Below are 27,933 nucleotides of genomic sequence, written 5' to 3'. Positions count from 1 at the left end.
TATTCAAAATTTGTTTAAAACAATTCAAAACCTTTTTATTTTCATATGTATCGGGTATGTATTTATAAATAAAGTTTGCTGAAAAATATCAATCAACAAAGAAATACAATATTTTTATTACTATCGTGTAAACAATAAATGTTTTTTCAATTCAATAATATTTTAAATTTGATCAATACTGGCGTTTTAAGATCTGAAATAAATCCGAAAGTACAAATTTATTTTTGATCTTCAATTACACAGGGCAACAAAATCAAAACTATTTTAGAGGCTTTTTAAACCACTACACAATTTTGATGTATTGTGGTTCCAGTAGTACAAATATGGTCCAAATTTTAAATTCTATGGAGAATTTTTTTTTAATTTTTTTTTCTAAAATTGTGAATTTTTTTAAATGTTTCTCCACATAAATTATGATAACTCAAAAACGGTTAGTCCGATATTATTGAAGTAAACTTAAGAAAGTTCAAATTTATATAACCTTTAATCCGGTTATATATTGCGTTTTAATCGGCTCAGTAGTTTCGGAGTTACAATAACAAATTGATGCAAAAAATATATTTTTTACGTGAAAATAGCAAAAATCGAAAACGGTAGAACTTGTTCAGGTTTATTACTTTGTCGCAAAGCCGTGTATAATAGGAACAAAATAAGATATCGAAGATAAACATCGATTGATTCTTTTCGATTTTATTCACAATTAAGTGAATTCACTAATTTTCACAAAATTTTACTTTTTACTTTGTTTGATATATGTACATAAAATTGATTAGTTAATGTTCTTCTTACGATTGATTGAATGTTAAAAACATTTTCCCCGAGCTATATACAAATTTCCATTGTATCAACGCCCGATTTGTTGGCGTTGTAATCCAAAATAGCAAACGGCTTCTTCTATTCAGTTTGCATGTCCACACCGCAAGTATAATGTTGTGTCGACAGCAAAATTACCGCTTTGTTCTTCTTGGGCACATATGAACATAGTGCTATATCGCCTTCGTTGAAGCCGAACAATGTGCTGTTGACAGGACGCGTATGATTTTTTTTGGAATTCCCGCGGCACACATGTCTTATTCGAGCGCACTGCTCCAAAATATACGGTTTTCTTCCTGATCAAAGTACGCGCCAAATCCAAAGTTGTGAACAAATTTTCGGCATAAATTGTACATAAATTGTTCAAATATCTCTCCTAAAGTTGAAGTACAACATTCTGCCCTTGATTCACCTCTCGTGCCTGGTCAGTCAATTTCCCAGAGTTAATCATACCTTTGACAGGATAAAATGATTTTGAGTCGCACAATCACCATATCTTTATACCGTACTTGGCAGGCTTCGATGGAATGTATTGTGTGAAGCGGGTGCGGTAAGTAACTAAAGTAACTAGAATTCAAGGAACACGCTTGTGATGTGTTCAAACAATAAAACAAGCCAAAAGACAGTGCATTTATTAACGATTTCTTGAAATTTCAGTACAAGGTCCCAGCGGACACGTTCCTGTACTACACATTTAAATCTCAATAGAAACTAAACTACTGGTCGGATCGCTTTGATTTTTTTTAAACGATTCTAGATAAAATTTCGGGTATACTTCCCATGGACCATCAATGAGTAATTTCAGTTTGAAAATGAAAAAGGAACCTTCTCACCCGCCGGAGGGTTAACATATATAGTTATATTGTCGGTTAAAATAATGTTTGTATGAAAACTGTCAGCATAACTTTAGATTAAAACATAACTATAGATTGTGATAATGAGGGGTAAGAAACATAATTTTATGTTGTAATTAAATGCGAATATTAATATATAATAAATAATATTTTTTTTTCTTTGTAAACGCAATTTAGAAACTTCAGAGCCGATGCGGTTCAGGTTAAAATGATCCAATTTGACTCAAATTTTCAGAGTTGCTCTATTATATCAAGTCTTGCAATAATCCGAGCCGCACTCCTTGATATTCTCCAAAAAAAGTCATACAAAAAGTAACTATAAATATATTACAGCCTTACAACAAGATGATCGTAACTCAAAACAAATAGTTTCTAATTAAATGGCTATAAACGTACATGTTTATACAATATTTATAAGAAATTTATTGGATTTTAAACAAATTATGCATCATTTTATCACATTCTCTCCTATTGTACAATAAAGTATGCAAAAATTCGAGTTATGACTCTCTTGTTGTAGGTGATAATTAAGTATAATTATTACCTTATCCGATTCACTAGATTCAGTTTTTTGAACTTGATGTGGAATAAAATCACATTCGGGACTTGTACCATAAATATCCTCGTAGTTTTCGAAGAGTATTGGTATTTCTAAAACTAAAACGTCCGAAGTTGACTCGACTTTGCGAAATTTGAATAACAAAACTTGTCCCAATGAACCGGCCACACATAAACGTCTTGATTCGGAGCAGAGGTATATTAATTGAATTGCCAGGGGATGATCCATACCAGTGGTTTCAGATTGTAAATTTTTCGATTTTTCAAAAATTTTTGCCGTCTTAAGTTTATATAAAATCTAAGAAGGAAAAAATCACACAATAGTTATATGTATTTGTAAATAATGAAAATGTACCTGTAATGTGCCAGCACCAGAATCCCAAAATTTCAAACTACCATCCTGATGGCCAGTTATAACAATTTCCGAGTAACTACAAGACGCCGGTGACCATTCTCCCCCCGATATGGGCCATTCTCTTTCCGAGAAACCAGTTTTTTTAGATGTCGTAGTACGACCAACCTATAACAATTTCCATAAAACATACACATACAATGAGTGTTTTAATCCATGTTAATATTATATAGCATTTACCGAGTAAAACGCAGGAACCAAATCCGAGGGGCAATCAGTTAAGTAAGTGCAACATGTAACAGGTGATTCGTGTAAGTCCATAGGATAAGGCGATTCGAAACATGGAAAACCGGGTGTAAGTAAGTCTATTAATACTAAATCATATTGCAGCAGCACTGCTATCGCATACGGCTCTTGGGTTTCTGTAAAATACAAATGTATCAAACATTCCATTTGTTTACACTCTTACAAGATTAAAAAAAAAAAAAAAAGATATTCCAATTACCAGATGTCCAAGGATTTTCACATAGTGTTATAAAATCAACAACAGCATGTTCCATTTCCAAAACAGTGGTCGTTTTACCCACCATTACAGTAATACAGTTGGATTTTGCACCTTTTTCCGTTGGCATCCCACCCGAAAATATTGTAAAGGTTTCCCTGTAAAATAAAAAAACAGGTTTCATAAAATACCTTCTTTTCAGGTTTCAATGGACTTCATAAATAAGAGCATATTAAAAATTTTGTAGAGTATATAGTCAATTTTACGCTATTTAAATATTTGATCTGTGTTAATATTACATTTATTTCGAGTCTCTTACCTTAAACAAAAATTTTAGTTCTTCACTTATTGTTAATTTAGTTTGTAATCTAGGTTTAACTGAGCTTAATTGTCCAGTTAAACCTAAGTTAGAATTGTCAAAACAATAAACAATTCAGCACACCAGTTATTCTATTGCTTTATTGACACAATTTTATTCTATGTACATTTTATTTACTTTATTTTTTGTTTTTACAAATTTAAAATTTACAAAAGCAGTTATGAGCGCTATTGCTTTTTGTTATAAAATATAGAGTATTATCGTATTTATATGAAATCAAAACAATTCTAACAAAATTGACAGTTTATAATCCATTAGTGAAAAACACAATGATTGGTTAAAGTCCGCCTAAATTTGTTTCAGGTTTAACTTAAAAGCGTGTTAAGTCATGTTTAACTAATAAATAACACAGGTCAACAGCAAAAGAAGGCTTCACTAACCACAATATAGATTCGATGCATCATGGTTACCTAAGTACAAAAATGGTAAAATTTTTAAATTCTATGGATAGATTTTTTTTTAAATTTTTTTCAAAAATTGTGAATTTTTTTTTAGATGTTTCTCCACATAATTTATGATAACTAAAAAAAAGTTAGTCCGATATTATTGAAGTAATCGATTTTTATGACCGATATCTCATTTTTGTTGAAATTTTAAAAAGAAAAAGTGAAAATAAAGTAAATTAAATAAATATTAAAAATTATAATGAAAACAAAACAAAATTGGTGAATTGTTTATTTTATTTTTTCAGCTGTTTGTGTTTTGATAATTCTAACTTAGGTTTAACTAGCAAATTATGCTCAATTAAACCTAGATTATAGACTAAATAAAAAAAAAGTGAAAAACAAAAATTTTAGTTTAAGCTAGGTTTAAACAAAGATAGTATAATTTTTTTTACTTTATCAATATTCGAGTTATACTCTTATGAGTTGTTAATAGTTATGTAACATACCCAGATTGAGAAGCTTTTAAATCAACTTTATAAATGGAATTGCATTTTTCCAATGTACCATCTTTCGATGTTTTGGCTGAAAAGATAAAGATAAAGAGAAATAAAATATAATATACATATGTAACATTATTTTGTGCAAATGTTTTATACCATGAGGAAATACTAATGACTGAGGTTTTGGTGTTGGCCTCATAGGCCATGAACAAATGGAACCATCTTTATGCGAGGATACAAAATATTTTCCTTCATAATGCCAAGCAATTGATTTCACGGGCTCCGCCGACTGCCATCTCATTTCAGCAAATTTGCCTTTCAAGTCCCACAACACAAGCAGACCACATTCGAATGCAATTAGTAACTAAAACCAAAAAAAAAATACAATTTCATTATTATTTAGCATTTCTCTAATTTGTAATTTTTTATTTTGTTCAACCTTATTTGCATCTAACGGATTATCACATAATGCAATCACAGCACCAGGATGACTAGCTCTAACACTAAAATAATTTCAAATAAATTATAATTTTAGCTTACTTTCATAAAATGTTGCATACTTACACTTCAATTGCCTTATTCCAATTAATAACGTAACCGCTAAGAGCGAAACTTTCTATGTGCACCACATGGATGTTGCCCTTTTCTGTGCCTACATACAACCATTTGCTAGCCACCGGTAAATGTATGCACGTAACTCTGTAAGGTAGAAAAAGCATTAAATAAAACCATTACAACTATTATCGAAATACTTGGACATTGTACAATATTTGATCCTATATTAGGGGAAGCGAACCGACACGGAACTATTTATGTAGCACGATTTTCAGAGGTAGGGTTCCGGTCAAGGTCTGACTTTATATGAAAATCACCTATCAAGTTAGACATCCCATGAATGGACACATAACTAACCCAAAACAAAATTGTTCACTTTTGGATATTATCATACTGATTACAAAATTGGTTTAAAGTCACTTGATTATATTTTTTAATAAATTTATTTAAAATTCTTTGAAATTTCCTGCAAACCATGACATGCTGCAAACTAGAAATAAAACAGACGTTTCTTTTCGAAATTAAGAAAACTGAAAGTTGACATCAGGTGAAACAAAACAAGTAAGAGACCTATATTCTGCTGTGCCGAATCTTATATACGCTTCACCAAATTATACTTTAAAATAAAAATTTTAAATATTTTTAGGTAAACAAAATTTAAATTTTTTTCCAGTTGTTTTTTCGAAATTGCTTTTTAAATTATAAAAAAAAGATTTTTTTAATTTAAAAAAAAAATTAATGTTTTTTTAATATTTAGTGAAAAAAATTTATGGTGAAAAAAAAAATTGGTTTAAAAAATATTTTTTCCGATTTTGACCCATTGTAGGTCCAACTTACTATGGTCTTATATACGACGTTGCACAGGTCTTTGAAATATCTATCATTAGGTATCCATATTGTCTATATTCATAGACAATATGAATATATCCATATCCAGATATGGGTCAAAATAGGTCAAAAATCGAGGTTGTCCTGGTTTTTTCCTTATATCTCAGCCATTTGGACCGATTTTCTCGATTTTAAATAGCAACCGAGACGGACGAATTTCGGAGATATTAATGTATGAATCGTGTATGTAAGTTATTTGGGGGCTTCATTCCGTTTGTAATTTCTACATTTTTCATTTGCGACCCCACAAAGTCGATTAAGTCATGTCTGTCTTTCCGTCTATCTGTTTAAATCAACTTTCCGAAGCCCACAAATAACTTACATACACGATTCATACATCAATATCAATATCTAAATAATATAAATTTTTTTTTTCGCTAAATATTAAAAAAAAAATTTAAATTTAAAAAAAAAAAAACAATTCAAAAAATTTTTTTTTAAAAAAATAAACTTTGGAAAAAAAATTTTTGTTTACCTAAAAATATTTAAAATTTTTATTTTGAAGTATAATTTGGTGAAGGGTATATAAGATTCGGCACTGCCGAATATATGTAGCTCTCTTCCTTGTTTATTTTTATGTTTTCTCTATGTCTTACTTTATTTTGGGAAAATTAAAAATGAAAAGGGACAATTAAAAAAACATCCAGTTTATAAATACAAATAACTATTGTTCGAAATATATAAATATCCTTCAGATAAATTGCCTACAAAATTACAGGATAAAAAGGGTAATTCTTACTCCTCTATATAAGTATAACAAAACAAATTATGGACCAGCTGGTTAATATTAATATTATTCTTAACAAATTTATAGTTATTGTACGTTTTATTTTACCTTTCGCGTTGAAATTTTAAACTTTGAATAACTTGTGGTACTTTTTGACGTAAATTCCACAAATGAATTGTATCATCAGCCGTTACAGTCACCAATTTGCCATCATTCACTATGAAGTCAGTTAAAATAACAGCACATTCGGATTCACCTTCGTGCTTAATATGAGCATCAACACCAGGTCGACCCAAACTATAAATGTAAATGAAAATATAAATGATAAAAATTAAAAACCAAATTTTTAAATTAATTGTAACATGTGTATGCAGTTGTTTTTTGTATGAAATTATTATTATTATTTTGGGGGAATTCCGAGGAGTGCTAGTCGTATTATTGTTTAAAGCAAAATAGATTAAAAGTCAATTTTGTTCTTCCATCTGACAAATCTCTTTAAAAAGATAATATTGTAGAAATGACGATTCCGTTATTCCGTATTAACGGCGAAAATTAATATTTATTTAATTTGTTGATGAAAACGTAAAAACGAATTTTCAAACTTTAGAGCCGATACGGTACGAGTTAACTTATCCGATTTAACAAAAATTTGCAAACGTTTCAATTTTACACCATGTATCTCAATAATCCGACTCGCACTCCCCGAAATTTTATAAAACTACAAATTAAATACCTGTTAAATTAATTAAATACCTAATTAAAGATCTAATTTGTTTTTTATTTTAATTTTGTACAAAAACTTACATTCGTAAACTGCCATTTTTGTCACCGATCGCTAACAATTTTTGAACAGGGTCGAATGCAAAAGCAGTTGGAGAATAGGGAAATCCATGGCGAAAGGTCTAAATGGAAGAAAAATTATTTAATTTAATTTAATATCTAAAGTTTTATTAGCAGTTTTGTTGTGGTTGTAATATGTAAAAAAAAACTGTTCAATCACGATTCTACTTTTTAAATGTACATGTTTTACACAATATAAATTACTTCCATGTATTGTATTTAAAGAGTGTTTAATTTGTAATTTAATTTTGAAAGACTTCACTTTTACATTTTTATTACTTTACGCTTTACTATAAAACAGCTGCAATAGCCGCGTGTGTCTTATGATAGTTTTCAATTTAACACTACCAAATAAAACAAACGCTAACTATCGCAATTGTATTTTAGAGCGAGTCTCTTACTTACTTAAAGCAACACAAACAAAAACAGTTTTAAAATAACTTATGATAAAAGTATGTAATTAGTTAGAACTATAGTTACCTTGCGAAGAGCAAAATGTTCAATTTTTAAAGACTCCTGAATTTCTTGCTCCTGCCGTATGGCCTGGGGCTGAACAGTTTGTCGAAATCCATCTAGAACTCCTTTGAAGGTAAACTTTTTCATTTTTACATATAGAATGTATTTGTTGAAAATATGTAGAAGATTTTCAGTTTAACGATTAATTGTAGTTAATGTTGTTTTTTTTTCTTCTTTTTGTTCTTACAAATAATAATCCATTAACCCCTGAAAATAGTTAATATTTATAGGTTAATATAAATGTGAATATATTCAAATATAAGTTATATATTATACGAATAATGTTGGGCGTAATACATATATAAATTGTTTATTTGCAAACTGTAAAACATAACTTCATTTTGGAATGTCCCGAGCTCAATCTTATTGGGAATTGTTGCAGATTTTTTATGTTTTGAAATTAACGTTTTAATAAAAAGAAAATTTTTTGGTTCAGCCTGTGATTGCAATTGCCTCTATACAGTACTTTAGTTGTATTATGTGTTAGTCCACCAAATTTTATTTATACATTGTATGTATGTCAATACAAAATAGGTAACACAATATATCTTCAAATCTTATGCTATTTTTGTATGTGAGAAAAATAATTGAAAGAACATTTGTTTTTTTTTAATTATTTTTTTATCTTAATAATTGGTATTACTTTTCTCTACTTGTGTGAGTTGCCACAATTTTATATAAAAGTTGAGAATGAAGAAAATAAAAAAAAAATCTAAATATCTATATATATTTAAATGTTAATATCATTAAAATACGTGAATTTCGATCATAATTTTGAGATTAAAATAAAAAGAGTTTTTTTCTACGGATCCTTTGACATCAAAATTATACATGGTCATCATGTCATCCGAGTCCGAGTTAATTTTTATTTATCATAAATATGGACATGATAACATCTACATATTTCATCCTTAACTTTAACCACCACCTCGCAAAGCTACAAACAAAATCATAATTCCAACAACATTTTTACAACAGAAATATAAAAGAAAATAGCCGACCGCAATATTCAATCCAACTTCTAAATGCAACCATAGACTACTTCATTATCATCATCTTCAAATATCATCATCATCATTATCTTAAAATATAATTCTGAATCACGCTCATCACCAAAATCATCACTCATATCACCACTAAATATCCTATGGAATTTGACTAAATATTATCATCTCCAATAGTGTTAATATATTAATATTATTATGCATTAATATTAGATTATAACAAAATTTTGCCATCGATCGACCCATTGTGCATATAATTTTTACAAAACATAATAACAAAACAAATTGTCTTTTAACAAATTGTTTATGACGTCACTAACATGTTACTGCTGTTAGTCCCGGTCCACACTGTGAAACATTTGCTGCAAAACATTTGAGTTTGTTGATGAAAGGGGAAAGAGGAATGAAAAAGGGAACTTTGTTTCATGTACATGAAGTTTTTGTTGAGTATGTCATCCACATTTATTCGTTCGTATTCGTACTGTACAGAAATGTCAAAAACTGAAAAGCAAAAACTTCACTGTGTGGACACGAATGCAGTTTCAAAAGAGAATTTAAAAATGTTTTGCAGCAAATGTTTCACAGTGTGGACCGGGACTTACTAAACATCAGAGTTCATGCATTTGCTTTGTATCGATGACAAAAAGAAATGAAAACACAAAAATAAAAACAAACGAACGAGTATAAAAATGTATCGTGATAATTAACATATTAATTATCATTAAATATAGTATGTTAAAAATCTTAATTATTGCAAACAAAACTTCATTAACAAAAAAATAACTAACCCTATAGGAAATCGAATAAGAGATGAAAAATACTAATTCAAAATAATACAAATTACAACCAAAATTTTCTATTTTTGAATTATTAATTATATCAACTAGTGTTAAGCTATATATTCAGCCCAATTATGAATAAAAAATTCAGCGGGAGTTTGTTCCCCGGGAGTTTTTTCCCATGAGAAAAGGGGAATTTTTATTCATAATTGGGCTAATTATTTTCCAATTTTAGTAAAACTTTCGGAGTATATTTAGAATTATCTGGACTATAATATTCTGAACAGATTTTACTTAAAATTAATAACAGTAAGGAAATTGGGCTCATTCGCCAAAATATGGACAACAAATTAGTTTTTCTCGAAAATCGCAAAATTTATATCGCAGGTACGGAAAAACTATAGGAGGTATTGACATACTTTTTCACATTTTTATTCCCTATTATGTTGACAATAAATCCCAATGAGATGATTAAAAAATTCTGAAATTTGTTGAACAAAATGAAAATGGAGTTTTGAAACTGCCGTTAAAAAATTTTTATTTTTTTTTTAAACCTGCGAATAGGTTAACGGTATCCTACGAAGACAAAAACTCATATACAAGTAAATATGGATATATTTTAAGTAAAAATTTGCTTTTATTTTAATATTTCTCAAAATACGTAAATTTTGTTTCTACATTTCTTGTTCTAGTGGCCTGAGACACGTTAATGGCCTGGCGATTTTTTAATAACTTTAACATTTTTTAACCAATTTATATGTTTTTTATATCTTATTAGAACGACAATTACGTGTACATTTCGATTCTTTTAAATTAAATTTCAAAAGTAATTATTTAATGCCAAAATTATTACAAAAACTGAAAAAAATGCATTATATACCAAACTGGAGGGTGAGAATGGCCAAAATCCAACTTTCGTTTATTAAGGGCCACCCTAATGTACCTATTTATAAAAAAAAAGAGTGATACATTTCTTATATTAAAATTGCCTCTCTGTTCTGAACTAAAAAAACAGATATGATACTAGAGCTAAAATGCTCCTTGGGTTTTTAATTTGCTGTCAGTTGCCGGATAATTCTGAGAACAGATTCTATCCAGTATGACCATTATTTTTTCGGCATTATGTCAGAATTCGTATAAAAAGAAGAAGGAAAAATAACGAAAACACGCATTTAGTTAAGAGAGTACATTTGAAACATTTAAGTTCATAGTTCAATACTTAACTAATACTAAGTTTATACGTAGCCTATTCGCAAATAAAAATAAATTGCAATTAACTAACTCTTTGGTTATACAGTGAGTGTCACTCAAAATCGTACAACATATTTTTTTGAATATTATGAAATTATACAGGCAATTATAGGTGATTATATAAAAAATTAAAAGTAATTTTATTAATTGGAACAAAAAATATGTATTTCAATAAAAAAGTTAACAAAATCTCAATTCGTTAAAAAAATATTGATAAAAATTAAAGAATATCACAAAATTCATATTTCACTTAAATTCGTACAATTATATTAAATTATAATTAAAACTTTAAAAATTAAAAAAAATTTAATATTAAATAATCCTAATACTTTGTAGGGTATCATTTGCTATTTTTTAGTGCCTTTACGATTTTAAATGAAGCGTTTATATTCTAAGCACTGACAGTCTTACCCAATTTTTTATTTGTGGATAAGGGCAATTAAAATTATACCCAATTTTCTGATAGGTAATAGCACACACAATATAAAAATAGCATTTTAAAATATTTCCAAAACATCAACTTTCTAAAACTAATGAATAAAATTTGACTACGATGGTGTACGATTTTAAGTGACATTCACTGTATGTCACTTTGGTTACGAAAAATTATTATTTTTTTTAAATGAAAAAAATTCTTGATTGTCTTGCAATCCAACTAATGCAAAAACGCAATGAAATATTTAAAAAACGAAAGAAAAACTAAAAAAATCAAAAAATATGGTAATGTTAATAATCTTATTTGCAAATAGTGTCGTTAATCAGGAATTGTTTTCGTGATTTAGCTATTTGCAAATAAAAAATTAATTCACTGTTTTTACGGCTAATTTATCAACTTTCAATATAATTATTTGCGAATAAGTCGTGCGTATAAATGTAGTATAAGTGAGTAAACGATTTGAACTAATTCATTTAGTTCAAATAATGGAATCGTTCAATAATGAGTTCGTTCATGAACTACCCAAGTCTTTTTGATTGGAACAGAATAGCGACCCTATAATTCTGAAAGGCCATGTTGAGTAGATCATTTTTGTAGAATAAGCTAATAGTCCAGCTGGTCTGAATTTTTTTTACAGTGGGTCAAAGTTTTAGTTTTTTGATCGAAGGGTGATGTTGTAAGTTAATGTCTGAGATAATTCTTATTGTCAGATTTATATTGTGGAATTTTATGGGGATAATTTTTTTGAAAGATCTTAACCATATATCTCCTCTCTTTAGGGGTCAATTTGACCCTTTTTTCGAAGAGACAATTAAAACGCAAAAAAGACAATTACACACAATTGAGGGGCTCACATTTTTAAAAAAAAATCGCCAAAAATCGTATGATCCGAATGAGCTGAAATTTCTACAAAAAACATGAATATATATGTATGTAAGTTATCTCTTTTAGCTAAAGAGATATTTAGGTATATATATATTTATTATTTTTAATTCTGCTCGATAATTTTTTGGGTTTTTAGATATAGGGAGCCTATGGAGGGTCGACATTTTTTTTTAAACATATCAGCTATTTTTGGTAAAAAATTCTGAATAAAATCAAAACAACTTGCTGACAGTTTAAAAGTTGGAACATCTAAAAATGGCCAACTTCGGCCGAAGGACCAAGCCTATTGAAACTGGCTGAAATCGGCCCATTATTTCACCTAGCCCCCATACAAATGTCCTTCCGAAATTGGACTTTATCGGTCATAAATGTTTAATTTATAAATGTAGCTCCACAAATTGCGCTCCAAATAAGTTTTATATATAAAAAATTCATGTCACCAAATTTTGTTACGATCGGTCCATAATTAGTCATAGCTCCCATATAGACCCGCTTCCGAAAATCACTTTAACGTGCATAAATCGCTTAAAAATGTTGGTATAAACACAAAATTCAACATAGTTAACTTTAATATAGACATAAATCACACGACCTAATTTCATGGTGATCGGTCCATAATTGGTAATAGCTCCCATATAAGGCCCACTTCCGAAAATCACTCAAAAATATATATTATTGAAATTTTAAAAGAAAAATGTTTTTACTCTTTTACTTAGTGTAGGGTATTATATGGTCGGGCTTGACCGACCATACTTTCTTACTTGTTTTTTTATTAACATGTCTATAAAAATTAGTTTAAGTAGACCTTTTTTTTGTATTGATTAAAAATTTTTATATAAAACCGGTTAACCGGTTTTTTCAAAACATCACTATTTGGGTTTAACCTTAAAACGGTTTTTTGAATTTGCCGGTTTTTTGTAATTCTAGTTGTGGCGGATATTAAAGTTTTCGTATAATTTATGCTAGATCGTGAATCTATTTTGTTGTCCGACACTGTATAATGAACATAATCTGAGACTGAAATAAAAAAAAGGTCGTTGGTGCAAGTGATTTTCTTAAATTTAATCAAACATCACAACAATGGCATTTGCTTAAATGGATTTCATTTATTTTTAATGAAAGAGAAAACTGAGATATAAAAAAAAAACAAACAAAAAAAAAACTATTCACGCTTTTTATTGTCGTATATAGTACATATTATACATATGTATGTCGTTTGTATTCTAATCGATTTTTCGCCAAAATGGCAAATGAGAAAATGAAATGAAACAAGTTAATATTTCAACACTTTGCAAATACTCATGGCACACGCAACAGCTAAAGCAAATCCTTTCAAAGGATAATACAATACAATAAAAACAACAACGACAACAATAATAATAATAATAATGTGTGTACATGGAAACATACATATTTAATGTTATAATTAGGGTTCCTATTTGTATGCAAATGCAAATATATTCCCAAAATTTTCTGAAAAACATTTCCCGGGAAATAAAGAGAAAATATTTGTTCTGGGAATTCTTTGAATTTAAAAAAAAAAAATTGGAAATTTTTCAAAATCGCTGAGAATGATAGGATTTTTTTCCAGTAAAATTAGAAACCCTATTCATAAGGTAACACTAACGAGCACAATTTTTTATCGCATGAAATCAACGATTTCAGTTGAGGCAAACAAAAAAAAAAGAAAAAAATTCAGATTGTAATTTGGCGCTAGTTATGAGTTCCTTTAACTTTTAACAATTAAAATTTTGAGGCGTAATACCTAAAGCAGGAGCTCCTGAAGAAGGATGAAAAAAGAACTTATTGTTATGGAGATTAAAATGTATTGTTAGGCATAAAAAACAATGTATGTATAACGACATATGTACTTTGGTTTCTTTGAAAATAAAAATATTCATTTAAACCACCCTTGTAAAAATGATAAGCCCACAAGTTCATAAATTATCAAATATTTTTAGGATTATTTAATGAAAATTTTACTATTAAATATTATAGTTATGTGATATTTTTTTTATTTGGTAAAACATTAAACATTGACATTAATAACTCAACTGTTTAACGTCACGTAACTACAAACACATTTTGTTAAATAAACCAAATGTTACTTCACCTTATGCAATCTATGCAATACAAATAATCTTAAGACAGAATTCATTCAACAAAATTGTATTATGAATAATTTTTCTTTAATTTTGTGTATGAAAATATGTCTTCAGAAAATCATATTTTTCACAATTGAATAATGCATTAATACAATTAGAAAAATTTTGTGGATGAATAATTAGGATATAAAATCAGGTTAGGTTTAGTTTTTTCTATAATTTTATAATTTTATGTAAAAAAAAATTAGAATCGTACCTGCAGAAATTAGGTAATTTTGCGTCTAATTAAAGTTGAAAAAAACATTAAACATTTCCAAAAATATTTAAACGTTTTTGGGGTTTAAATTAGCGGTATTCACAATGTAAAGTACTTGGCCTAGTAAAAAAGCAGAAAAGCTATTTATTGATAAACATTTCAATTTCTAATGTATTTTTAGTTTTAGTTTTTTGTTATTGTGCTCTGTTACTATATTACCAGGCCAAGTACACTGCATTGTGAATACCGCTATTTACTATTTTTATATCCTCCACCAAAAAAGGGGGTTTATTGATTTTGTCATTCCGTTTGTAGCACATCGAAATATAAGTCGTAGACCCAAAAAAGTATATATATTATGTCAACATATACAATTCAAAGGCGATCTAGCTATATCCATCCACCTGACTGTTGAAGGCAGTTTCTTCCCTCTAGGAATATTATACATATGTTGGTCAAAAATGATCGGTCTCGTTTAAGAACAATAAAAACACGATAGTAAATTTTGCACAAACAGTTGTATGTGTCCAAAAATTAACAAAATAGGTTAACTCTTTGCGGTTTGGTGGTTAGTTTACTAACCACATTTTCTATAGTCTTTAAAACGGTGGCAAGTCACAGTGTCCATTGACATAATGTCCATGGACATTATGACATTATATCGTTGGTGTCATAATGTCCGTGGACACTATGAAGGTAAAATAATAGAGATATTAGTGATTTTTAGTTAAATTTGAAATATTTTTTTTTTTTTCATACTAAATTTTTGGGGTACTTTAAAATAAAATTCTTAATAAATGCGAAATTAACCCTAAACTCTCTGTTGTTGTGTCTTATTTCTGACATTCTGGTTGAATTTTCCGTTTTGGTGTATTCTGGGACTAATAGTAAAATTTCACGGGTAATATTTTTGCGGAACATTTTAACCCCTTAAATCCCTGCTTAATGGTTTTTTCCTCTTTTTTAAAATAAGGACAAAAAAGACCCATGCCTTGAGGATTTAGAGGGTTAACATATTCTACAAAAATATTCTCCGTAACATTTTACATAAATATGCTGAATACATTTTATACCTAAAATATAAGTATCAAATGGTTTCTTATGCCGATTAACAATAAGAATGTGCCAGAGTTGGGAAACTTTAACCCCCCCTCAAATGAAATTCAGATGTAAACTTTCAAAACGCCGATATACATACGTGTCTTTTTTTTTGCCTCCTCTACCAAAATTTATTGGTCGGATCTTGTAATTTGGGAAAAAATTTGATTTTGTTGTATAGTGTAATTAGAACATATGTTGTCAAAATGAAGAAAAGAAGGAAACGAAGTGAAATACACTATTAAGTATGACGAAAATAACATACCATAACAGTGAACTCTATTCATAGATTTTCTAAGAAATTTTCAGATTGCTCTCGTGCAACAAATAAATTTCATATTTAGGTTTTAAAATTTTATTAATTGCAGACTGTACTCTTATATGAATAGTAGATATTGCACTATTTTTAAAAAAAATTATTAATTTGTTTATTTTTAACATTATTTATTTGACAAGTTGATTGGATTTTATGTAATTGCATTATAGAAAAAAAGTGCATGTTATGAAAACAGTACAAAAATAATCACAATCAACTAAATGCAAGAGATTTAGAGATACATACAAAGGTTATGTTAAATTAGAGTTTCGTGTTCGGCTATAACCGAAACCGCGGTTTTTATGTCTTAAAAACAAAACGGTTTTTCGTTTTTTTCTTCAGTTTTTCATTGTTGAAACACATCTATGATTTTGGAAAAATCTTAGAATAATAATTTTAAATAAATGTGAAATATTTGAATTCCCATTTCATCTTTAAAAGCTGTTCTTGGATGCTATTTTTAATTGACTAATTTAGAAAGACATTAAGAATGAATGAACTACATTCATTTTTTTTTTTGGTAAAATAGGGATTTATGTGGGGCATCGATTTTCAGATTGGGGACATGAGGTAACATGTTTCTGGCAAATTAAGCAACATATTGGCAATTCCATATCATCGTACGTGACATTTGTAAGCCTATAGAGTGGAATAGATTTTGCAAAAATAAGAGTATCTGAAAAATAATTTGGTCTTTATGTTCCATTCAGAGGGTACTATATTTTAAAATAATAAAAATTTCTTTCGAAACATTGTTGTCCAAAATATCGAGTGAATTAAGGGTATATCGTACGTGACATAAAACGGAACTCATTTTGAGGTACATGTAGAAATATGGGAAAATATTCGAATTCTAAAAATATGACGGATTGTAAACGAAATATTTTTCCTTTACAATCCGTCATATTTAAATAAAAACAATCTTTGGATGATTTTATAATAAATAAAATTTAATATCGTACGTGACATACCGTACGTGACAGATTTTTCTCTAATAATAAAACAATATATATTCTGTAAATATACATATGTATACAAAAACTAAAAAAGTGAATAGAAAATATACATTCGGTTTCAATAAACAATTTTATAATAGCAAAAAAACAAACTCAGAGTCAAATTCATTTCATACTACAAGCTAATTTGGAACTTAGTTTTAACCGTAATTTTAGCCTTGTTAATTAAATTAAAAAATTAAATATAGTCAGTTTAAACTATTATTAGAGCTTATTACAAAAATAAAATGTTGTAATAAGCTCTAAATACTTGCACATAGTAATATTTTAGTGTTTTCTCCTATTCAAATCTTCTTGAAAAAAAGTTTCAAAGGTTTTTGGGTTTTCGGTCGTGGTAGTCATTCCCGTGGAATTGCCCATATGTAACTTAACCCTTTCGGGACTACTGGGATAATACGTCCCAGCAATTTTCAAATGCAATTTCTTATCTAAGTAACACCTAAACCATGTTTAAGAGTTCATTATAATATTTGAATAAAATAATAACGGAACATGCCTGCGTAGAAATTTGAGCAGTTTGGAAGTAGGTAGTAGAAATAATATAGAGGGAAATAAATCTCTAACTTCTAAACGCTTAGTCCAATTTGAATGAAATTTGACATGCGCAAAGAGGAAGTCTTGAGTTTGGACCTCATGGATCCACCAGGGCGCGGTCAGGGAATCGAAATGTAGGTCACTTTTGGATCCCCTAGTTTGGATTCCGATTTCAAAAAAATTATAATTAAAGAATCTCCTCGTCAAGCACTATAAAAAATCTTAGTGTATCTATCAAATATCTCTTATAGCTTAGGAGATATTCCTATTTGAAAATTTAATTTTCAAAATTTTTACCCACCTTGCTCCAATTTTTTGATATCAGAGGGTCCAAATATTTCCCGAATTTCTCAATTTTTATTATATTAGACCAGTATGCCAGTAGTGTACAAATATGATATGCTCAGGCTGCAACAACGCTTGGTGTTACAAGTGTTTTGGACTATTCCACAAATTAAATCCTTAATTACATTTATAAAATGCTATAAATAAGCAAATAAATGTGTACTTCCATCTAAATTTAATAATATTCTGATGTTTTATTAATTTTTTAATTTCGAATGACCCATCAAGAATAAAGATTGGGATTATATGTCCCAGGGTAAAAGGACGAATTCAGGAATTCTGAGTATGCAGAACATAATATTTTTCCTCCTCTTTTAGAATATGCACATATTTCTAGCATATATATTTTGGTTCTCAAAATAAAACTCCGTCCCGAAAGGGTTAATTTGGAAATTACCAAAATATATGGGAAATTACTTATTTAATTCCTAGTTGAATTCAGCCAAAATCACAAATTTACTTGATATGGCTCGGTCTTAATGGTCTATTCTTCCATAGAGATTGGAAATAATATTATTCCGTGAATATGCCGGTACTTCGACAAGTAACATAATTAACAAGTAAGAGTGCTATATTCGGCTGTGCCGAATCTTAAATACCCTTCACCAAATTATACTTCAAAATTGTAATTTTTTTTCCAGTTGTTTTTTGAATTTTTTGGAAAAAAAAAATTTTTCGATTGTTATTTTAATTTTTTTTTTTTTAAATTTAAAATTTTTTTTTTTTTAAATTTTAAAAATTTTTTTTTTAAATTTTAAAAATTTTTTTTTTTAAATTTTAAAATTTTTTTTGTTTTTTATTTTTTTAAAAAAAAATCTGGTTCAAAATTTTTTTCCCGATTTTGACCCATTGTAGGTCCAACTTTCTATGGTCTTATATTCGTCGTTGCAAATGTCTTTGAAATATCTATCATTAGATATCCATATTGTCTATATTAATGTCTTAGTAATCCAGATATAGGTAAAAAAATAGGTCAAAAATCGAGGTTGTCTTGGTTTTTTCCTCATATCTCAGCCATTTGTGGACCGATTTTGCTGATTTTAAATAGCAAAATTCTCGAAAGCATGTCTAACAGAATTGTTGAAGATTTGGATCCCGAAGATATCTGGGGTCTTCAGAAAACTGATTTCAACAGACAGACAGACAGACAGACAGACAGACAGACAGACAGACAGACAGACAGACAGACAGACAGACAGACAGACAGACAGACAGACAGACAGACAGACAGACAGACAGACAGACAGACAGACAGACAGACAGACAGACAGACAGACAGACAGACAGACAGACAGACAGACAGACAGACAGACAGACAGACAGACAGACAGACAGACAGACAGACAGACAGACGGACATGGCTTAATCGACTCCGCTATCTATAAGGATCCAGAATATATATACTTTATAGGGTCGGAAATGAAAAATGTAGAAATTACAAACGGAATGACAAACTTATATATACCCTTCTCACGAAGGTGAAGGGTATAAAAAATAAAATCATCATTTCAATAAATTTCCTGTAAAAAGAGCGTGACTAATTTATAAATATTTATTTAGACGATATATGTACATATGTAATCAAACATAGTTATTTGCATTAATTTATTCCAATAAGCAGTTTCAGTAACAAACTGATTTAAGATTAATATAATTTAAACCTCTAAGGATGATATTCACACAATATTTGATTGAAAAAGAAAACATATTGGCTTGTACGAGTATATATGTATGTACATAATATCAGTATGAAGCTCGATTAAATAGCAATTATTTACATACATATATTTTTTAGGCGAAAGGTCAAACGTACATATGTATGCGAATGAATACAATCCTTAATGAACGACGCTCTTATTTTTAATATATTTTTTCTTTGTTTTAACAGGATTCTCTTCTACTTTCTACTAAAAACAATATGGTATTTTCCACTCCCTTTATGTTCTGACCTGGCCAATCTTAGTTAGTCATCATCATAATTGAGATACTATTCGTATACAAAACACAAAATACAACATATAATATGTAAAATGTAAAATGAATATTGGCTCAAAACTAAACTAGCAGTTCTGCAAACCACCCGCAGCTAAAGAAGGTAAAACACAATAATAAGAACAAAAATACGTTCAGCTTAAGTAGATTAAATTAATTTAAGAATACTCGTATCACAAAGCCTTATAAAAGCATATACATACATACATATACTTACAAACACAAACACAACTACATATACATAAATAAAGTCCCAGCTGTTCTGTGTGACATGTCTCGAACTTGTGATTTTACCTAAGCAAGGATGCAATTGACATAGATTACAAAGCGACTGTCTTATAGTTGGTCCAAAGTAGTCAAAGCAACTAAAATATCAAATATGAGCAATTCCACGAGAATCGCTTCCACGACTGAAAACACAAAAACCATTGAACCTTTTTTCAAGATGATTTGAATAGAAGAAAATAATAAAATGTTACTATGTGAAAGTATTTAGATCATATTACAACATTTTAAAGACAAAAATAATAGTTTAAACTGATTATATTTATTTTTTTTTATGTTTTAGGCTAAAATTGCGGCGAAAACTAGGCTCTCAATTAGCTTGTAGTATGAAATGATTTTGACTCTGATTGTTTTTTTCTTTTTTGCTATTGTCAAATTGTTTATTGAAACCGAATGTATATTTACTATTCAGTTTTTTAATTTTTGTATACATATATTTACAGAATATATATTGTTTTATTATTAGAGAAAAATCTGTCACGTATTATAAAATCATCCAAAGACTGTTTTTATTTAAATATGTCGGATTGTAAAGGCAAAATATTTGGTTTAGTGTAAGAAATTAAAACAAAACATAACGCCTCTCATGATTCGAATATTTTCGCAAATTTCTACATTTACCTCAAAATGACTTCCGTTTTATGTCACGTACGATATAACCTTATTTCGCTAGATATTTGGGACAACAATATTTCGAAAGATCTTTTTATTATTTTAAAATATAGTACCCTCAGAATGGAACATAAAGAACAAATTATTTTTCAGGTACTCTTATTTTTGCAAAATCTATTCCACTCTATAGGCGTACAAATGTCACGTACGATGATATGGAATTGCCCATATATGTGTAAATATTTAAAATTGACTTTACTTTTTTCTACTAAGAGTTAATCAAATACGATTCACTGACTCTAGGTTACTTGGTAATATTTAGTATTTTACTGATGCTATTATTATAATAGTTATTAACCTAACAATACATTTATAATTGGCCACGATGGCTTTTATGTATTGAAATTAATGAATAAATAAATAATCCTTTTTCTCTTATACTTTAAAAGATATTTACGTTTCAATTTTGAAATTTTTACCTGACTTTATTTAGTTTTTTGGCAAATACTAAGCTTATTTTTTTTAAATTCTACACAAAGATTTTTAATAAAAATTTGTAATATTGTTAAAATTAGCTTTTCCTAAGAATAAAGAATCTAACCTGAGAAATTATCTTAGAAACTTAGACCCTACTAAGAACACAGAATATAGTCTCTGGAAAGCTGTGAAAAATATGCAATGCCCTATTGTATATGAGTCTCCCATACGCCTTCAGAACGGAGAATGGGCAAAAAATACTTCAGAAAAAATCGAAGCATTTGCCAATCACTTGGAGAATGTATTTACCCCAAATGATACAAATTCATATATTAAAGATAATGTTATAAATAATGTGGTGCCAGCCCCACTAAAATTCCGGTTCTCTGCCGTGAGGACGACGGTCAAAGGTCTTAAGGCTGGAAAATCACCTGGTAGAGATAAAATTACTACCACGATGATAAGTAATCTGCCCAACTCAGCCCTGAGAATTATTTTGTTCATATTTAACTCAATACTACGTATTGGATATTTCCCATCCTCATGGAAAATATCTGATATAGTTATGATACCAAAACCGGGAAAAGATGTCACTCAAGTGACATCATACCGTCCCATTAGCCAGTTGTCAATATTCTCAAAACTTTTTGAAAAGTTGTTACTTGAGAGACTTATAGTGCACCTTGACGAAAATTGCATTATTCCTGACCATCAATTTGGTTTCAGAAGGAAACATAGTACTATCGAACAGGTACATCGGATAACTACACTTATTCGGAAAACCTTCGAGAGCAAGCAGTATTGTTCCCCATTATTTATTGGCATATCTCAAGCCTTCGATAAAGTCTGGCACGATGGACTAATACACAAAATTACTAGATTACTACCTGCGAACGTACATAAACTGCTTAAAAATTACATACAAGAAAGATCTTTCCAAATCAGATCAAAGGATGTGATCTCAACACGTCGAAAAATATCCGCTGGTGTACCACAGGGAAGTATTCTAGGGCCGTTCCTATATATTTTATATACTGCAGATATGCCCACGAGCGCACTGACTCACACATCTACATTTGCGGATGATACCGCTTTTTTAAGTACACATGAAAATCCCGTAATAGCTTCTGAACAACTCCAGTCTCACATCGGCGATTTGGAAAAATGGCTGGTCAAATGGAAAATTAAGGTCAATGCAACAAAATGTATTCACGTTACATTTACTTTAAGACGAGAAAGTTGCCCTTCCATACAGATAAATAATATAAAAATCCCAGAACAGAGCCATGTGCGATATTTCGGTATCCATCTTGATCGCCGTTTAACGTGGTCCCACCATATTGAAGCCAAGGTTACGCAAATAAAATTAAAGTCAGTCCAACTGTACTGGTTAATTGGCCCACGGTCTGCTCTAGACTTGGAATACAAAGTGCTTTTGTACAAAACAATTATAAAACCGATATGGCTATACGGCATTCAGCTATGGGGAACAGCCTCCTCATCTAACGTTGAAAAATTGCAAAGAAAGCAGTCAGCACTGTTAAGTACAATAACAGGTGGCCCATGGTACATTCGCAATAGTAATATCCATAGGGATCTCAATGTCCCCATAATACGCGAGGAGATCAAACTCTCCAGTCTAAAATACATTTCAAAACTAATGGATCATCCAAACCCCCTCGCCAGGGAGTTGCTGTCATTTGAGGGTCATAGACGACTGAGGCGATTGGAAACACTGGATCTGGCCAGATAATCATTTAACGAGCACTCATGTTGGATATTGCAGCGGCAATAACAACTTTATTTTTAGTTTAGGTTAAGATTTGAATACTTATTTGTAAATTTCTAAAAAGAAAGAAAAAAGATACTGAAAAAAAAAAAGCTTTTCCTAACATAGAAATTTATAAAAAAAAAAATTGGTAAATTCTCTGCGAGTTGTTAAGTTTTCCCTAATTAATTTGACACGTAAAAAATAAGGTAGACATGTTATATATCAATGGATAGAGGATTTTGTCTACTTTTCAAAAACGTATATAACTTTTGACAATTAAAAAATTCATGGAATACTTTTTTGAAAAATATGACAAAAAATGGTTTTAAAAAAATGGTCAAATTTTTCAAATTGAAATTAAATTTTTATTTATGAATGTTTTTAGTGAAGTTTCATAGTTATGCAGAATTTTCTATTTAAAATGGAAAAATTAAAAACAAATTTTTAAACTTATTATCGACAATCCCACAATTCCCAAAAAAAGTGTTGAAAATCCAAGTTAGCTTTTCATAATGTATAAATTCCTTATACATCCTCTTGTTTTTTGCGTTAACTTAAAAAGAAAAAAAGTACATATTTCCCAAAAAATTAGCGAAAAATCGCATTTTTAAAAATTTTTAAATTCGAATGCATGTAACTTTGGACTTAGTCATTATTTTTAACCAATTCTTTTTTTATTTGTCACATACATGTGTTGTTACTCCAATAAAGAAAATCGGGAAATATTAGGATCCGCTGTTATCAAAAAACTGGAGTAGGGTGGGTAAAAATGTTGAAAATTTAATTTTCAAATGCGAGTATCTCCTAAGCTATAAAAGATAATTGGTAGTAGTTTTAGTAGTAAGAAGTTTTTTGTAGTGCTCGATAAGGAGATTCTATATTGTTTTTTTTTTTATTTTAACCTTTTCAAAACGTTGGTTTATTTCCTTTAAATAAACCGGATACTTTTGATTGCAAATAAAAGCCGTTTAGTAGTTTGAAAATTGTAACAACTCTTTATTTATTTAAAATGTACAACAACAGAATTAAATAGTCACTCAATGTTTTTTATACACTTTTATAAATTCGCAGAAATACAGAAACACTTTATAATGTACACGAATTCACTTGAAAATACAGCACACTTTAAGGCACTCAGTTGATGTTTATTCGAAAAGCGTCTCTGATAAACTGACTAACGACTGCAACCTCTGCCACTATTTATAACACTGCCACCTGCACTCTAGATTGCTCTTTCTAATACATACGCCATCTGTGGTGTACTTTCTACAATGTTCTTTAACTGAATATTCGAATTCGAATATACGGTCGCAGCTGCCAACTTACGATCAATGGTCAACTGAAAGCTTTTATTCAATGTTAATAATGCCCACAGATATGTTACAGTTTGCTATTACTCAGCCGTTTTAAAATCGTTATATTTAAATTCAAGTACAATTTCGTAACAATATGTATATTTTTGTTGAAATCGGAACACAAACGAAGAAATGTGATCGTTTTAAAAATGTAACATACCCGAGGTGTCCTACTTTGAGGATCCTTGGTCGCGCGCCTGGGGGGCCTATGAAGTCCTAGTTCAGAACTTAAACTCAACAATACTTCCTCTTTGTGCATCTGAAATTACATTCAAATCGGACTTACCGCTTAGAAGTTACATATTATGTGTGGTCATACATATCAAACGACCCAAAAATATATATATTGGACATAGATGGGCACTTTGCAGTACCAGTACTTTTTCAGTATATATTTTTTTTACTGGTACTACACTTCAATTTTCATTACCAGTATATTTTTACTGATTACTGGCAAAACAATCCGTATTCAGTAAAATTTACTGACTACTGCACCTCTATTTACACTACAAACAGACATACGTATCAAATGGCCCAAAAATATATATATTGGAGTTAGCCAAGTGAAAATTACTGCAAGGGATACATTGAATAATTTTAAAACTGTTGGGATATGTACAGAATTAAGCTATTTTTAATAAAGTTAGTTATTTAGTTCATGTGGATTATTTTGCATAGTTACGTGACATTAATGTTGTTTTGTAGGGAAAAGAAAATAATTAAAAATTCGTTTGATTCCAAAAGGAGTGGTGGAATTTTATTGACTTTAATTAATAAAATATGTAGAATATCCCGGCAGGTCTTGGGATTTTACCTACCTAATTAGGTGTTTTAACACATGCATGATTAGAATGAAACTATCCCGTAGCTGGTCTAAAGTAGTCTACGCATTGGATTCACATACCAACAGGTTATTTGATCAGCTACATAACTAGTTATTTTAACATTTACGGGTGCTAATCTCATAGATAATCCAATAACTGGTTGATTGTAACAAACCTTCAATAGATTACTTCTTGTGGGTAAAATAACTACTTTCTAAAGTACAGTACAAAATAGCGTTTAAAGTAAATCCTAAATTTGTATACCCTTCACCTTCGTGAGAAGGGTATATGTACATTAGGGTGGCCCTTAATAAACGAAAGATGGATTTTGGCCATTCTCACCCTCCAGTTTGGTGAACATTAGCAAAAAAATCATCCTGAAAAAATTTTAGGTAAATCGGTTAGGGTTAAGACGTGCCGCAAGCCCTCTGAAGTTTTGAGATGCATTTACAAGGGGAAAAAATGCATTTTTTTCAGTTTTTGTAAAAATTTTGCCATTAAAAAATTACTTTTGTAATTTAATTTAAAAGAATCGAAATGTGTACGTAATTGTCGTTCTAATGAGACATAAAAAACAGAAATCGGTCAAAAAATGTTAGAGTTATTAAAAATTCGCCAGGCCATTAACGTGTCTCAGGCCACTAGAACATGAAATGTAGGAACAAAATTAACATATTTTGAGAAATATTAAAATAAAAGCTCATTTTTACTTAAAATATGTCCATATTTACTTGTATATGAGTTTTTGTCTTCGTAGGATACCGTTAACCTATTCTTAGGTATGAACAAAAAAATTTAATTTTTTTAACGGCAGTTTCAAAACTCCATTTTCAAATTTTTAAAAATTTTGTTAAACAAATTTCAGAATTTTTTGATCATCTCATTGGGATTTATTAAGAGTATAATAGGGAATAAAAATGTGAAAAAATTATGAAAATATCTCTTATAGTTTTTCCGTACCTGCGATTTAAATTTTGAAATTTTCGAGAAAAACCAATTATTTGGCAATTTTTAGGCCAATGAGCTCTATTTCCTTACTCTTATGAATTTTAAGTAAAACCTATTCAGAATATTATAGTCCAGATAATTCAAAATATACTCTGAAACTTCTACTAAAATCGGAAGACGTTAACCCTTAAATCGTGAAGGTCAAAGGTACAATTTTTCAATATTTGGAATTTCTCTTGGAAAGATTTCGAAATGATCGAAATGTTGTATATTTTTGGGCCGATTTTGATGAAATTTAACAAAAATATAACATAAACTCTAGGGTTTATAATAACAGCACAAGAATGGAAATTAATGCTTAATGGCACTTGGGGTTAAAATGACACCAAACTTTTAAAATCATAATTTTTTATGGTTTTAGAAGTTTGGGGTCATTTTAACACCAAGTGCTATATAGGGTTAATTTTAATTTTTCTGCTGCTTTTGTAAATACTAGGCTTTGTGTTATATTTTTGTTAAATTTCATCAAAATCGGCCCAAAAATATACAACATTTCGAACATTTCAAAATCTTTCCAAGAGAAATTCCAAATATTGAAAAATTTGACCTTTGACCTTCACGATTTAAGGGTTAACGTTTTTTGATTTTAGTAAAAGTTTCAGAGTATATTTAGAATTATCTGGACTATAATATTCTAATTAAGTTTTGCTTAAAATTCATAAGAGTAAGAAAATAGAGCTCATTGGCCTAAAAATTGCCAAATAATTGGTTTTTCTCGAAAATTTCAAAATTTAAATCGCAGGTACGGAAAAACTATAAGAGATATTTTCATAATTTTTTCACGATTTAATTCCCTATTATACTCTTAATAAATCCCAATGAGATGATCAAAAAATTCTGAAATTTGTTTAACAAAATTTTTAAAAATTTGAAAATGGAGTTTTGAAAATGCCGTTAAAAAAATTAAATTTTTTTGTTCATACCTAAGAATAGGTTAACGGTATCCTACGAAGACAAAAACTCCTATACAAGTAAATATGGACATATTTTAGGTAATAATAAGCTTTTATTTTAATATTTCTCCAAATATGTTAATTTTGTTCCAACATTTCTTGTTCTAGTGGCCTGAGACACGTTAATGGCCTGGCGAATTTTTAATAACTTTAAAATTTTTTAACCGATTTCTGTTTTTTATGTCTCATTAGAAGGGCAATTACGTACACATTTCGATTCTTTTAAATTAAATTACAAAAGTAATTTTTTAATGGCAAAATTTTTACAAAAACTGAAAAAAATGAATTTTTTTCCCTTGTAAATGCATCTCAAAACTTCAGAGGGCTTGCGGCACGTCTTAACCCCAACCGATTTACCTAAAATTTTTTCAGGATGATTTTTTTACTAATGTTCACCAAACTGGGGGGTGAGAATGGCCAAAATCCAACTTTCGTTTATTAAGGGCCACCCTAATGTACATATATAAGTTTGTCATTCCGTTTGTAATTTCCACAATATAATTTTCCTACCCTTAAAGTATATATATTCTGGATCCTTATAGACAGCGAAGCCGATTAAGCCATGCCCGTCTGCCTGTCTGTAGAAATCGGCTTTCCGAATCAATATCTCTAGAATTCTTCTGGCTCGGTTGCTACTTAAAATCGAGAAAATCGGTCCACAAATGGCTGAGATATAAAGAAAAAAAACCAGGACAACATCGATTTTTGACCTATGTTTCATATACATACATATGTATGTATATCTAGATAACTAAGTCATT

At 29.3% G+C, this 27,933-nt stretch overlaps 1 protein-coding gene across 2 annotated transcripts in view; it reads right to left on the bottom strand.

Annotated features, from left to right (window-relative positions):
* The window catches only part of Tomosyn (syntaxin-binding protein tomosyn), a 108,517-nt gene that overhangs the window by 53,609 nt on the left and 26,975 nt on the right, over positions 1-27,933 (bottom strand). For both annotated transcript variants that reach the window (XM_065506608.1, XM_065506609.1), the window contains exons 2-12: positions 7,835-8,077; positions 7,319-7,416; positions 6,623-6,811; positions 4,909-5,043; positions 4,784-4,847; positions 4,501-4,708; positions 4,351-4,426; positions 3,083-3,237; positions 2,818-2,999; positions 2,581-2,745; positions 2,212-2,523 (exon numbers count right to left, since the gene is read on the bottom strand). In XM_065506608.1, the coding sequence (XP_065362680.1) occupies positions 2,212-2,523; positions 2,581-2,745; positions 2,818-2,999; positions 3,083-3,237; positions 4,351-4,426; positions 4,501-4,708; positions 4,784-4,847; positions 4,909-5,043; positions 6,623-6,811; positions 7,319-7,416; positions 7,835-7,957 (1,707 nt within the window). In that variant the 5' untranslated portion in view covers positions 7,958-8,077. The remainder of the gene's footprint in view (positions 1-2,211; positions 2,524-2,580; positions 2,746-2,817; positions 3,000-3,082; positions 3,238-4,350; positions 4,427-4,500; positions 4,709-4,783; positions 4,848-4,908; positions 5,044-6,622; positions 6,812-7,318; positions 7,417-7,834; positions 8,078-27,933) is intronic.

This window comes from Calliphora vicina, chromosome 4 (genome assembly GCF_958450345.1).
Source record: "Calliphora vicina chromosome 4, idCalVici1.1, whole genome shotgun sequence".
NCBI classification, from domain to species: domain Eukaryota; kingdom Metazoa; phylum Arthropoda; class Insecta; order Diptera; family Calliphoridae; genus Calliphora; species Calliphora vicina.
This window is presented reverse-complemented; position numbering and strand designations above follow the sequence as displayed.